Source organism: Coregonus clupeaformis, chromosome 27 (genome assembly GCF_020615455.1).
Source record: "Coregonus clupeaformis isolate EN_2021a chromosome 27, ASM2061545v1, whole genome shotgun sequence".
NCBI lineage: Eukaryota > Metazoa > Chordata > Actinopteri > Salmoniformes > Salmonidae > Coregonus > Coregonus clupeaformis.
Genome location: NC_059218.1, coordinates 24,198,015 through 24,213,830, shown reverse-complemented (window position 1 = coordinate 24,213,830; position 15,816 = coordinate 24,198,015). Strand labels below are relative to the sequence as shown.

Here is a 15,816-nt window from a genome sequence, read left to right as displayed (position 1 = left end):
CGAGAAGGGGGTAGCAGCCACTCAATATGGCGACTGGAGTATGGGCAAGTGGGTGTGTCGAAAGGATTAGTAGTGGGCATGTGGAAAGGAGTTGTTTAGCAACAAAACCGACGCGTGTGCAACTATGGGGAAAAACAAACGGGGTTGGCTTAGATTGTTGTCAACATGTGAACTATATTTTGTATCCAATGTTTATTGAAAACATATACATTTGCACAATGAGCATTTGTAGTCTCTGGGAAATCTCAGACTTCCAACTTTAGTGCGTTCAAAACAACTGGGAACTCGTAAAACAACGAGCTCCGACTGGGAAAATTTGATTAAACTCAACTCCACAATACGATGGAGTTGCGCGGCAACTAGTATGGGCGGACTGAAGCTCCGACGTCACATCAAATTACGTATCGTCAGCACCCAAAAGAATAGCCAGCAATTACACAGGACGTTGTTCTGTGTAATGCCGCGTTCATAACAACTGGGAACTGGGAAATCAAATCAAATTTTATTGGTCACATACACATATTTAGCAGATGTTATTGCGGGTGTAACGAAATGCTTGTGTTCCTAGCTCCAACAGTGCAGTAGTATCTAACAATTCACAACAATACACATAAATCTAAAAGTAAAATAATGGAATTAAGAAATATATCAATATTAGGACGAGCAATGTCGGAGTGGCATTGACTAAAATACAGTAGAATACAGTATATACATATGAAATGAGTAAAGCGGTATGTAAACATTATTAAAGTGACCAGTGATTCCATGTCTATGTACATAGGACAGCAGCCTCTAAGGTGCAGGGTTGAGTAACCGGGTGGAAGCCGGCTAGTGATGGCTATTTAACGGTCTGATGGCCTTGTGATAGAAGCTGTTTTTCAGTCTCTCAGTCCCAGCTTTGATGCACCTGTACTGACCTCGCCTTCTGGATGATAGCGTGTTGAACAGGCTGTGGCTCGGGTGGTTGATGTCCTTGATTATCTTTTTGGCCTTCCTGTGACATTGGATGCTGTAGGTGTCCTGGAGGGCAGGCAGTGTGCCCCCGGTGATGCGTTGGGCAGACCGCACCACCCTCTGGAGAGCCCTGTGATTGCGGGCGGTGCAGTTGCCGTACCAGGCGGTGATACAGCCCGACAGGATGCTCTCAATTGTGTATCTGTAAAGGTTTGTGAGGGTCTTAGGGGCCAAGCCGAATTTCTTCAGCCTCCTGAGGTTGAAGAGGCACTGTTGCGCCTTCTTCACCACACTGTTTGGTGGACCATTTCAGATTGTAAGAAGATTTTCACCTTTTCCACTGCAGTCCCGTCGATGTGGATAGGGGCGTGCTCCCTCTGCTGTTTCCTGAAGTCCACAATCAGCTCCTTTGTTTTGTTGATGTTGAGGGAGAGGTTAATCTCCAACTTCTGAGCTTTCAAAACAACTGGGAACTGAAAACAAAAGCTCAGACTGGGAAAAATCGTTTTGAACGGTCTTCCAACTCGGAATTCCAACTCAGGAGCTCTGGCCTCTTTCTAGAGCTCCGACTTTCCGACCTGAAGATCACTGACGTCATGATTTGACCTCGTATTTTTCAGAGTTCCCAGTTGTTTTGAATGCACTAAAGTCGGAAGTTAGAGATATGCGAGTTCCAAGTTCCGAGCTCCCAGTTGTTTTGAATGTGGCAATAATATCCATAAAACCTAGCGGTTAGACGGTTTTGATTGAGCAGGGTTTTTTTCTTTTCCGTTTCTTACCACGCAACTTCTGTACATTGAGCTACCATACCGCGAGAGTTAGGACTTCTGTTTTGAAGCAAGAGTATGAGTCTGAGTCATATTTCACTGTTAGTTTTAATTGTACATTTTCAGTTATAAAACTGACGATTGTTAATTTTTTCTTAAAAGTACTGTTGGGTGAGACTGTTGCTTCATGCGGCGTTGTATGCGTGTGCTTACTGTGACTGTCAATCTGATACTAGGTAGCTACTTCCCATGCCATTGCCAGACAATAGTGCTTGTCAAGCGGGAGCGAAGGGCACTGTGTCCCGGTGTTGTTGCTGTTCATACCCTCCTCATTGAGTAGACGATGTGCATGTATCAAGGTGACATCTGTAATATTCATGTGTCAGCATACTGAATTGTAATTGGATACATTCTACTGTCATATCATACTGTGCTATGATTGGTTTAGACCACCCAGGTGGTAAGGGCATTCTAAAGATGATCATGGCCAGAGACACATGAACGTGCCAGTTATAGCTAGTTAATAAAGAGCTAACGTTAGCGTTATCCACCCAGCCACCTAGCTAATGTTAGCCACAAGAAATTGGAATTTCGTAACATATCACACATTTAGTAAATATGAAACAGATACCACATTTCGCAAATTCATAACATATTGTACGTTTTGCTAATTCGGAACATTTACTAATTGTAATTTGAACTCTGTGAGTAAGACTCCTAAATTGATAGTGCAGTTTGTGCTGATACTGAGTTTGGTATTATTAGTAGCTATGTTTTCTAACTAGCTAGCTAGCCAGCCAGCCCAGAAAGGGAGAGCATTGCATTTGTTGTAGACTTGAGCTGCAACAGATTTCCAAAAACGATTTTCACATGTTTCTACCAACCTTGTTATAACGACTAAATGAAAAATTATTATTTAACACAATTGAACACTGTTAATGATAGGAATTAGTGGTGTGGGGTGGATTATCCCTTTAAGTAACCTTCTGTTTTATGTAACCATACCAAGGGTAAGATATCATACAAATTGACTTTCCCGGATTTACATTGACTATGTTACGTCTAGTGTGTGAGACCAGGCTGCTCAGATGGTCTCAGAGCATTTCATATTATTATTTACATAAATTAGAGACAATCCATTTAGTAAGATATGTTACGCTTCATATGGTATGTATTAATTTGTGGATGTCCATCATCCATTTCGTATGATATGTTAGAAATTACAATTGGTATGATATGGTACGTATTAGAAAAACGTACAATATGTTACGAATTTCTAAATGTATAATATGTTACGCATTCCAATTTCTTGTGGCTATCCTTAGCTAGGTGGATAGCGCTAACGTTAGCTAGCTGGCTGGCTAAAGTTAGCTAGGCTAGGGGTTAAGGTTAGGTGTTAGGTTAAACGGTTAGGGTTAGGGGAAGGGTTAGCTAAAAGGTTAGGGGGAGGGTTAGATAACATGCTAAGTAGTTGCAAAGCAGCTAAAAAGTAGTAAGTAGTTGAAAAGTTACAAATTAGCTAAAAATACTAAAGTTGTCGGTGATGAGATGCTAGACATTTCCTCCATCCCAACCAACCACCCTCCTTTCATTTTTGCGGTAAGTAACTTTCTGTCTTATGTAACCAAATGTAATATACAGTATCATAGGATACTGAAAAAAATTATAAACGCAACATGCAACAATTTCAAAGATTTTACTGAGTTACAGTTCATATAAGGTAATCTGTCAATTGAAATAAATAAATTAGGCCCTAATCTATGGATTTCACATGACTGGGCAGGGGTGCAGCGGCCATGGGTGGGCCTGGAGGGCATATGCAGGACCGGCCGAATTGCGGGCTGCAGTTGCACACTATTGGTCAGGTCTCAGGTCAGCAGGATGTCCATACAACACCCGTGCACTGGTTGCCGGCTTATCGACTCGTCGTGCAGCCCAATCAGCCACGCAAAACGGTCTTGAGTGCAACAAATCTGCCCAATTACCTGATTCGCTTTCCATACACCCACTCGTTTCGACACACCCACTCGCCTATACACCGGGCCGCATCTAGACATATTTGCAAAATCCTGCATCCAGGAACAGTGCCTACACCTGCTGTAGACGATTTGTATGAGTGAGTCACAAGCACTGGAAATGAAGATAATTTATTAAGATAGGCAATTCCTAATCAGAAAAACTGAAATAATTCCAGATATTAATGTCTTGTACACAATTAATTTGGGTGATGGGGTCTCGTGCAGGGACAAAGAATGGCCGATGTCGTTGTTTATGTTGACGTCACGGCTACCATAGCTACGGAGAGCTTTAACGGCTGTTCGAATGATGAATACACTCAAATGCTACTAGCTAGCTAGCTAATCCACTCACTCAGCCTGAACAGGAGCCACTAGCTGAGCAAACCATGGTAAGTACCCTGCAATATTATAAACATAGAGTTGTAATTGAGCTGTATGGCTAAATGCAATATCGTATGGGTGAGAGAATAGCGTTAGTCAGTTATCCATAAGTGTGACGCAACTAACTTTAACGTAGCTTTCTAACAGTTAGCTAGCTAGGGTTAGTAACGTTAGCTACAGTACAGCCTGTACGTGCCAATTAGGTCTGTACCTGGCAGGGCATGCTTATTGTCATTCATGCAAATCATTAATAACTGTGTTGTTACTGTCAGAACAGAACATCATAACAAATAATACCATGTCATATCTGTCAAGTAAGGTTAAGCATAGGCAAGCTATAGCTAGCTAACAACAGTGACAATGTTTCAAATGTTATGGACACATTTTTATCTTGTGATTGGCAATCAGCTATCTAAACTAACAAGTATGGCTTGATACCTTATTACTGATTCCTGCAGTAATAAGGTACCCCAAACCTTTGAAAAGACATTCACCCTCCAAGCTGACTACAGAGTCACCCGTGACACGTGTAGTCTCAATTTACTTAGCTAATCCTAATTATTGTTGCCTACTCAGCTGGCATGCAATCTACAGTGATTGTGACATTAACTATATCACAAGGATGTGGCTAGAGAATCTGTTGTCTATTTAGTTGGCTGGCTCAAAAATTACAGTGACAGCAGTGAATAAGAAGACCTCATAAGCCTCCCTCAACACTGGAAGAGTCTTCTTCTTGCTGTGCACATGTCTCACCCTACCTGTCCAATCAAAGGTGCTGTGAATGTAGGCCATGGCAAGAGGCTAACAGTTAAATCTGTGCTCTTAGAGCTTCTTGTCTCCTGCACGCGGAGCTCGGGCTCTTCTGGATTAATCTGTGCCTTGCCAATCCCAATCCCAATCACACCAGGGTGTTTCGTGATTGGCCGAGGTTGCCCGTGGCCCCTGGCCTCGCATTATTTCTGCACTGGTGTGTTGGCTCTGTTATGCAATAATGTGCTTTCAGGTAACCCTGTTAACAGAACAGAAGTTGTTTGGAGCTGGACCACCTGCTGTTAATTATGTTTGAACATAATGCCTTGTTGCCTAGGTTCTTATTATCTCATTACATAACTATAACCTAAGTACCAACTTGTGTTGTTTGTCATGATGTGACCTGGATGTGTGATGCACTGCAGGGCTTGCTGTCGATTCTGCGAAGACTGAAGCACTCTCCAGACCAGGAGGTGCGGTTACTGTTGCTAGGCCTGGACAATGCTGGCAAGACCACCCTGCTTAAACAGCTGGCCTCAGAGGATGTCAGCCACATCACCCCTACACAGGTAAATGAACTGATATACACAGGATTGGGGAGTAACTGATTACATGTTATCGGATTACAAAAAACGGTAATACTTTTAAATTCAGAAAGGATGTGTCCAATATATTTTTTTTTAAAAGGCAGAGACCAATATGATGACGCACCAAATGCATTTGTGGATCCTTTTTGTGATCTTCTAATGCCTCTTAAGGGGAAAGTAATCCAAAAGTAACAGAAAGTAAACAGATTACGTTACTGAGTTTGGGTAATCCAACATTTATATTACTGAATATACATTTTGGACAGGTAACTAGTAACGGTAATGGATTACATTTAGAAAGTAACCTACCCAACCCTGGATATAGACAATAGCATGTACACAGCTCAGACACTCATGACAGCATAGTTACGCATGCTCACAGTGATCAAACTGTCCAAAGCATTACATCAATTGGTACTGGCCTCCTCCGTCCACAGGGATTCAACATAAAGAGCATGCAGTCCCAGGGATTTAAGCTAAACGTTTGGGACATTGGAGGCCAGCGCAAGATCCGCCCATACTGGAGGAACTACTTTGAGAACACTGACGTACTGGTAGGTCCTATTGGCAACTCCAAAAAGTATTCTGACCACAAATAAATGGAGACAGAATGCTTGAGACAGTTGAACCTATCTGTCACTAATACTCTCCTCTGTCCATCTTCGTCACAGATCTATGTGATTGACAGTTCAGACAGGAAACGATTTGAAGAAACGGGTCAGGTAACAAAACACCAGTCTGTAAAAATGCACAATATTCTATTCAGCTGTCTTCTGATATCCCTATTTTGATGCAGTTATTGACCCCCCCTCACCCACACACACACAAGCAGGAGCTAGCTGAGTTGATGGAAGAAGAGAAGTTGAGCATGGTGCCACTGTTGATATTTGCCAACAAGCAGGACCTGATGACTGCAGCTCCTGCATCAGAGCTAGCTGAGGGCCTCAACCTGCACACCATCAGAGACCGGGTATGGCAGATCCAGGCCTGCTCTGCAATCACCGCAGAGGGAGTACAGGTATAAAACACATCTACAGTGCATTCGGAAAATATTCAGACCCCTTGACTTTTTCCACATTTTATTACGTTACAGCCTTATTCTAAAATTGATTAAATTGTTTTTTCCCCCCCCATCAATCTACACACAATACCCCATAATGACAAAGCAAAAACAGTTTTTTAGACATTTCTGCCAAAAAAAAAAAAAAAGGAAATATCACATTTACATATGTATTCAGACCCTTTACTCAGTACTTTGTTGAAGCACCTTTGGCAGCGATTACAGCCTCAAGTCTTCTTGGGTATGACGCTACAAGCTTGGCACACCTGTATTTGAAAGTATGAAAAAATATAAATAAATGTATGCACTCACTAACTGTAAGTCGCTCTGGATAAGAGCGTCTGCTAAATGACTGAAATGTAAAATATAAATGTATTTGGGGAGTTTCTCCCATTCTTCTCTGCAGATCCTCTCAAGCTCTGTCAGGTTGGATGGGGAGCGTCGCTGCACAGCTATTTTCAGGTCTCTCCAGAGATGTTAGATCGGGTTCAAGTCCGGGCTCTGTCTGGGCCACTCAAGGACATTCAGAGACTTGTCCCGAAGCCACTCCTGCGTTGTCTTGGCTGTGTGCTTAGGGTTGTTGTCCTGTTGGAAGGTGAACCTTCGCCCCAGTCTGAGGTCCTGAGCGCTCTGGAGGAGGTTTTCATGAAGGATCGCTCTGTACTTTTCTCCGTTCATCTTTCCCTCGATCCTGACTAGTCTCCCAGTCCCTGCCGCTGAAAAACATCCCCACAGCATGATGCTGCCATCACCATGCTTCACCGTAGGGATGATACTAGGTTTCCTCCAGACCTGACGCTTGGCATTCAGGCCAAAGAGTTCAATCTTGGTTTCATCAGACCAGAGAATCTTGTTTCTCATGGTCTGAGAGTCCTTTAGGTGCCTTTTGACAAACTCCAAGCGGGCTGTCATGTGCCTTTTACTGAGGAGTGGCTTCTGTCTGGCCACTCTACTATACATGCCTGATTGGTGGAGTGCTGCAGAGATGGTTGTCCTTCTGGAAGGTTCTCCCATCTCCACAGAGGAACTCTGCAGCTCTATCAGAGTGACCATCGAGTTCTTGGTCACCTCCCTGACCAAGGCCCTTCTCTCCCGATTGCTCAGTTTGGCCAGGCGGCCAGCTCTAGGAAGAGTCTTTGTGGTTCCAAACTTTTTCCATTTAAGAATGATGAGGCGACTGTGTTCTTGGGGACCTTCAATGCTGCAGACATGTTTTGGGACCCTTCCCTAGATCTGTGCCTCAAAAACAATCCTGTCTCAGAGCTCTACGGACAATTCCTTCACCCTTGTGGCTTGGTTTTTGCTCTGACATGCACTGTGTCAACTGTGGGACCTTATATAGACAGGTTGTAGAAACAGCTCAAGGATGATCAATGGAAACAGGATGCACCTGAGCTCAATTTCGAGTCTCATAGCAAAGGATCTGAATACTTATGTAAATACGTTTTTTTTCTGTTTTACATGTAAAAAATAAATTTTCGCTTTGTCATAATGGGGTATTGTGTGTAGATTGGTGAGGAAAAATATTAATTTAATCCATTTTAGAATGAGGCTGTAACAAAATGTGGAAAAAGTAAAGGGGTCTGAATACTTTCCGAATGCACTGTACACACAAACTGCCCATACACTACATTTGCACACAACGCACACGTACTGTACGTACATTTAGAGAGCCTCATAGACACTGATTGCACACTAATGTTTAATACTGTACCGCTATAATATGAGTCTGTTTACTTACTTTATAGGATGGCATGACATGGGTGTGCAAGAACATAGCAGTTCCTAAGAAGTGACGCCAGGGGCATACTTATTCCCAAAGACTCAAACGAAGGGTAGGAGGTGAAAGGTGGAGTGGTGTTCATTATCAAAGCTTTTGATTTGCTGTCATAATATGTTTTAACAGTATTGTGATATATATTTTTATAGATCAGGAGCCAGTTGCAATAGAGTAAATACTTTAAAGAGAAACATTCTATAATGTTGACATCACCAGCATTGTATTAATGCTTCTCGAGTTGTATATACTGTATATATGTTATTATTTAAAAATGGGAATTATTCAGATATTACTCAACTGTCATTTCTGTGTGCTGACTTTTGCCACCTTTTTGTAATAGTCAGGAGGCTTATTATGAAGATGTCGACGTTCTGAATTGTGTTTTTTTAAGAATAAACAGCTGAATAGACACTACCCACTTGGCACAGAGGTCAGTTCCAACATCTAGTGTTGATTTAAATTTGTTGAGTTGTCAACTAACATGAATTCAACGTGATATCAACAACAAAAAATTAACCATGTCATTGGATTTAGGTTAAAAGTTGGGTGAAAAAAACACAAAATGCCCTTACATTGATGACAATTCGTTTTCCACGTTGATTTAACTCATCACATAGATTTTTGGGGGTTGAAATGACGTGGAAACAACGTTGATTCAACCAGTTTTTGCCCAGTGGGTACTTTGTTGCGTGTATGTGATTGAAACTCTGTCCATAGTACCAGTGGGGCAGGGAAATAGGGAAATATCCTGCTGTGAATCAGTAACCAGGTTTCCATCCAACCATTTCATGCCGATTAATTACCTGAAGCATGAAAAAATAAAATGTGTTTGTTCAAAATGGTCGGATCTTTTTGTGTCAGTAAAATTAATTATGCGAGAAATGGCGGTTGAAACGCCTTTATGCGCAAATATTGATATAATAACCATCATATCGAAGTAAACTTGGAGTCACGCAATGATGGTGTGTGGTCCTCCCACTACGACTCGGGAAAGCATGCCGTTTATTAGACTACAGATTAAATCAATTACGATGAATTTTAAAGGGGGGTGAAAGTGCACGGTGATGAGCTTGATGCACCTTTCCAATAAATATCGAGTGTCTTATTCTGGTGACATGATGATCGATGCTTGGCTGCCATTGACAAACACATTTTATCGCTCTTATCCATAATAATCTCATCATGTAGGTAGCCTACCCGCACTGAGTGGGGCAAATTAGCTATTTAGGCCAACGCGTCAGTTTTTGTGACAAAAACATATTTTGTCTTCGGTACATGGGAATTTAACCGCTAAAGTGATGTTATGTGCACTACGTTATCACGCACAGCCTTTTGTCCGCAATAAGTCCGTTTGATGGGAACACACAGGTGTGAAAATGCGCATATTGTTTTAAGCAGAATATTTTTAGAATATTCACATGAAAATCTGTTTTAAATTGGATGGAAACCTAGCTACTAATGCCCAAGCACTGGACGTCAGAAAGGACTGCCTGCGCTTCTCCTAGAAAATAACTAGAGGGCACCCTTTCTCTACTATTGATCTCCATGACAACGCTTGCTCACAGCACTCACAGATCCCCTCTTGTTGTATAGAACTTGTACTGTTTTTCAACAACATACATTTTAACATGTTTATGTTATGGGCTTAATTAATCAATTTATATTGGTTGTTATTTTACAGGGTAAAATAAAGTCATTATTCAGTATTCTGTAGGACACAAACAAGCAAAGCAACGAATGATTTAGCCTGTTGAAACTTTCCCTTGTTTCTCACTACTACAATAAAAGCCCCAAATTACTACGATACATAACTTTGATGATCTCTGGATTTCATACCTTAGAATTGGAACACGATCACATTTTACGCATGAGAGTTAATTCCTTAGTAAAGCAAATACTATGAACTGCACCCAACAATCTCTGACACTGGCGCATTTACAACAATCTCTCTTCAATACATCTCTCTTGCATATACAATAAATCACATAGAATACCTCAACCATTCACTGAAGTTCTCACCTTGTTCACCATGATTTACCACAAGGCAATTGCATTTTTTTATTTCTATTTTGTCTTTTATCGCAGCCCATACTAATCTGCCTGGGCTGAGTGCTCAACTGTGGTCTTATAGACATTTACATACAACCCTTTTCCAGGACTCTAATAGATCTCCAATACAATTTGCATTTATATAGCCCTCTTCATACCAACATGATTTGGGTGCTTTGCCATGATAAAAACAAACCTCCTCCTCTGGCCTTGAGTCACAATATTCTGCCGTGTGCCCTGCTCTCCATGTAAGCTTGGCTGACTTTAATAACCCAGAGTCCGTTGATCCTCCATCTGAGGCAAAACGAGAGCAGGAGTATTCAACTGGACCTCAAGGTGATTCAACAGTCAGCATAGAGTATGGAGGGTTTTGTAGACCATGCAAAAGTCTAAGATCACCATGCGCAATGCCAGTGTGATCCATCCATAATCACAGTGGTTTGCTGCTTTGGTACACTTGAAAGCAATAGTGGTCATTACTCTACCTAAGCAGAGAAACATGTAATGTAAAGATGAATGTATTAATGAAATTGATCCTAAAAAAGTCTGTAATATATTTATATTGAATGAGGAAATCTAGAAAGTGTTGCATTTAAGTTCTGAGGAAATAAAATAAAGAATCACAAGTTTAGCTCTTGGGTTTGTCCAGTGTATAAATAGGCATTTATAGTTTTATGAGGATCTATGTAACGCTCTCTTCTATAGGTGAAACAAATATAACAGGGAAATGAAAGTCTACCATGTGAGACAGGTGATAAAATCTCCATAACCTCTCTCTCTCTCTCTGCATTGCTTAATTATTAACATCTGGTCCACACAATGTAATAATCAAACTAATAAAATGCACTCAAAGTTTTTTCCCTTTCCCAAAAAGGATGTTAATCAGATCGCAAAGTGGAAAGGATGTGAGTGACAATAAATCCCAATGAACAATATAGGATTTCCCAAATAAGAGAATAGAGCGAAGCAATCAACCCTTGTTACCCTCACTGCTAACCTCACTGAGGCGAGAGGCAGTCAGGCCTGCAGTAGGCCATAAATCATGGGACTTTCCCAGCTTCTCACCCCAGCACACCGGCCTCCCACACAGGGGAAACGAAGGACAGAAAGACAGATTGACCAGAGGGGTAAAGAGAGAGATATCCTCTGACTTAATTAAAGTGTTGTGTGTCACACAGTCTCTGTCTGTAACTATACTACAGGCAGGGGCGTAAGAGAGTATAACATTGATTGGGGCTATCAGCTGGAGGTCCTCCTGTGAACAGATGAGGAGGGTGCCCCCCCCCCCCGGGAAGATTATTTTGAAAAACACCTTTTAAATGCTAATTTCTTGTGACTTTTGAGAAAAGAATACAGACAAATCTTAACTTACAAATACACATTTACAAGGCTAAGGGTGGCCTTGCAGAGGGGCACTTACTCTGGTACACTCCAATCAGTGACTGTCAATGTGGATATATTCATTTAAACAATCATTTTGTAGTCTTTCTCTGCTACTGTATGATTCATTTCCTAGTATTTTTCTTACTTCCCCTATAGCAGGTTGTTACTACAGCTGCTCTCTAAAAAATAATATTTCAACTTATAATACAGTTATTATACTGTAACAATAACCAGCAACATCATTTAAAAAAAGGTAGGCATGAAAGGTCAAACTGAAATGAATCAATCTCCACTCTACTAAACTACACTATATATACAAAAGTATGTGGACACCCCTTCAAATGAGTGGATTCGGCTAATTCAGCCACACCTGTTGCTGACATGTGTATAAAATCGAGCACACTGCCGTGCAATATCCATAGACAAACGTTGGCAGTAGAATGGCCTTACTGAAGAGCTCATTGACTTTCAATGTGGCACCGTCATAGGATGCCACCTTTCCAACAAGTCAGTTCATAAAATTTCTGCCCTGCTAGAGCTGCCCCGGTCAACTGTAAGTGCTGTTATTGTGAAGTGGAAACCTCTAGGAGCAACAACGGCTAAGCCACGAAGTGGTAGGTCACACAAGCTCACAGAACGGGGCCGCCAAGTGCTGAAACGCGTAGCGTGTAAAAATCGTCTGTCCTCGCTTGCAACACTCACTACCGAGTTCCAAACTGCCTCTGGAAGCAACATCAGCACAATAAGTGTTCGTCGCAGGCTTCATGAAATGGGTTTACATGGCCGAGCAGCAGCATACAAGCCTAAGATCACCATGCGCAATGCCAAGCGTTGGCTGGAGTGGTGTAAAGCGCACCGCCATTGGACTCTGGAGCAGTGGAAATGCATTCTCTGGAGTGATGAATCGTGCTTCACCATCTGGCAATCCGACGGACAAATCTGGGTTTGGCGGATGCCAGGAGAACGCTACCTGCACCAATGCATAGTGCCAACTGTAAAGTTTGGTGGAGGATGAATAATGGTCTGGGGCTGTTTTTCATGGTTCGGGCTAGGCCCCTTAGTTCCAGTGAAGGGAAATCTTAACGCTACAGCATACAATGAGATTCTACATGCTTCTGTGCTTCCAACTTTGTGGCAACAGTTTGGGGAAGGACCTTTCCTGTTTCAGCATGACAATGCCCCCGTCCACAAAGCGAGGTCCATACAGAAATGGTTTGTCGAGATCGGTGGGGAAGAACTAGACTGGCCTGCACAGAGCCTTGACCTCAACCCAATCAAACACCTTTGGGATGAATTGGAACGCCAACTGCGAGCCAGACCTAATTGCCCAACGTCAGTGCCCGACCTCACTAATGCTCTTCTGGCTGAATGGAAGCAAGTCCCAGCAGCAATGTTCCAACATCTAGTGGAAAGCCTTCCCAGAAGAGTAGAGGCCGTTATAGCAGCAAAGAGGGGACCAACTCCATATTAATGCCCATGATTTTGGAATGAGATGTTCGACGAGCAGGTGTTCACATAATGTAGTTCATGTAGTGTATATATTTATTTATTTATTAAAAATGCCTTTACGGGCATCACAATTCCGGGAATCAACATTGATCAAAGAAGGCAACGGGCGGAAGTAAGGGTGTGTAAAAGCAGTAACGGGCAGAGCAGCCCTCTCTCTGGAGACGGTCTTCTCCCAAGATTCAGCTAGAGCCGTTTGATATATCAATTCACTTGATTCTGATTGGCTACATCCAGCCCTTCCCCTCTCACACTAACACACACAGTTTCTCAGTCTGTTCTGAGATCTGAAGCGAGATTATATTACGTAATGCCTAAAATAAATGGTGAAAGTGTCAAGAATTTAGAGTCCAATGGTATGTTATGATGCGATCATGCACTGCAGGATTGTGCAGGAAAGAAAGACCTAAGGAAATGTGTTTTGCATTCTTAACAGTAGTTTTTATTTTATTTATGTTACCGAGGTCTGGACCTCGGTGTCCTCATATGTAGCTATGGCTCTGTTCTCCACCTCAGACTGGTTTCTTCATGCCCCGTGGAGGGACCTAGCCGTAGCCCAGCGAGACGTGGGCAGAGAGCAGGGGCAGAAGGTCCGCAGGCCCTTCCAGAAGTGAGAGCAGCCTTTTTTGTGACGCGTCATCGTAGCAACACGGGGGCACTCAACACACAGCCATGTCTGTCTCTGTTGCTTGTCTGTCTGCGAGCCCGGACCTTCCCCTACAGTATATTGGAAAAGGTGATTAAAAAAATATATATATATTATTTAAATTTTGGGGGTACTTTTTGCTCCTTTTTTTCCCCAATTGGTAGTTACAGTCTTGTCCCATCGCTGCAACTCCCGTACAGACTCGGGAGAGGCATCTTGACACACTGCTTGCTTAAACCGGAAGCCAGCTGCACCAGTGTGTCAGAGGAAACACCGTACAACTGGCGACCGAAGTCAGGGTGCATGCGCCCGGAGTCACTAGAGCGCGATGGGACAAGGACATCCCGGCTGGCCAAACCCTCTCCTAACCTGGACGCAGTGCTTGAGGTGCGCCACCTCATGGGTCTCCCAGTCGTGGCTGGCTGGCTGCGACACAGCCTGGGATCAAACCCGGGTCTGTAGTGACACCTCATGCACTGCGATGCAGTGCCTTAGACCGCTGCGCCACTCAGGAGGCCCCACAAGGTGCAATTTTGATACTTGGTTGTGCACCAGCAGTTTTCCACTTGTTACGTGTCACCTACTGACATGCAGTCACTCAATTAGCCCATGTCAGTTAAACATTTTTAGATTGGTAAATTAGTCTAGTTAGTCTAGCCAGCTTTTTAAACTTTACCGTCCGGGAACGCAGGGCACGTGCCCAGTAGCCCTGACCTCCAGGGGACCCCCATTGATTTTGTTAGTCACTCTCACTCAGATATCATATTAACATGGCATAAGTCATGGCAAAATGTGAAGAAATTTGCTGTAAAACTGCAACAACAATGGAAGGTTCTGTAAAGCAAGCGTATTTGTTCACCTTTTGTTAATAAAATATTTTTTCTGCTAACAGATCCCTCTGTATGTATTAAATTATAGTTTTTAATCCCTGTACTGAGTTAATGTGAGTGTAGCAGCTAATTTGATAGGTAATAGGCTATTTGTATGTAGATCGACTGAAGTGAATGAAGCTATGGCAACCAATGTGATAATGGTTGGGGTAATTTTTGCTAGTTTTTTTGTTCTCCAAATAGCATTTCAGAGTTTTTAAATTGTATAGAAATGCAGTAAATGAGCTTGAACTTTCTTAAAATGTCCCTCCAGACCTCACTAAATCAGACCCTGGCTACAGCCCTGGTGGAGGAGGGGTTGAAAGGTCCACTGGGTCATGAAAAACTAGTCAGTGCAGTCTATTGAGTCGGGAAAGTCTGGATGCGCACTCAGGACTTGATTTCTGAGAACAATAACATGTTTTTAGAAAATGCTGCTAATTTATTGAAAATTAAATACAGAAATATCTCATTTACATAAGTTATCACACCCCTGAAGCACTGTTGGCGGCGATTACAGATTTGAGTCGTCTTGGGTATGCCTGTATCAGCTTTGCAAATCTGAATTTGAGGATTTTCTCTCATTCTTCCTTGCAGATTTTCTCAAGCTCTGTTAAATTAGATGGGGAGCGTCAGTGAACTACAATCTTCAAGTCTTTCCACAGATTTTCAATGGGATTCAAGTCTGGGCTTTGGCTGGGCTGTCTCGGTTTCGGCCGAGGCTGCCTCTCTTCCTTGCTCGGGCAGGCTTCGGCGGTCGTCGTCCCCGGAGTACTAGCTGCCACCGTTGTATGTTTCGATGTTCGTTTGGTTTTGTCTTTATGTTGTACACCTGTTATCGTTTAGCGTTCATTATTGTGTCCTATAAGTTCTCGTTGTGTTTGTCATGTGTTGTGTATGATTGCGCCTTCTGTCGTTTAGACTGTGCTTCATTTTTCCTCCTCTGTTGTTGGAGAGGGTTTTCGCACGTGTTGTGCGCATTTGTTATTTACTGTTGATTGACGCCTGTGTGCGTAATCACTCGTCTCCGGGCTTTTTTGGCTCGTATTAGAGTTGTGGATTACTA

General features: G+C 42.5%; 1 protein-coding gene across 3 annotated transcripts; it reads left to right on the top strand.

Moving 5' to 3' along the window:
* The first annotated feature begins 3,594 nt into the window (after positions 1–3,594).
* LOC121541164 (ADP-ribosylation factor-like protein 3) lies at positions 3,595–9,183 on the top strand. Of its 3 annotated transcripts, none has more exons than XM_041850145.1 (6): positions 3,595–4,128; positions 5,296–5,439; positions 5,895–6,011; positions 6,129–6,179; positions 6,359–6,475; positions 8,266–9,183. In XM_041850145.1, the coding sequence occupies exons 1-6, from the start codon at positions 4,126–4,128 to the stop codon at positions 8,311–8,313; spliced, it is 480 nt and encodes a 159-aa protein (XP_041706079.1). In that variant the 5' UTR covers positions 3,595–4,125; the 3' UTR covers positions 8,314–9,183. The 3 variants fall into 3 exon arrangements, with proteins under 3 accessions (XP_041706079.1, XP_041706078.1, XP_041706077.1); XM_041850144.2 differs by having other exon boundaries at positions 6,287–6,475; XM_041850143.1 differs by lacking the exon at positions 3,595–4,128 and having other exon boundaries at positions 5,263–5,439; positions 6,290–6,475.
* The last annotated feature ends 6,633 nt before the right edge of the window (positions 9,184–15,816 follow it).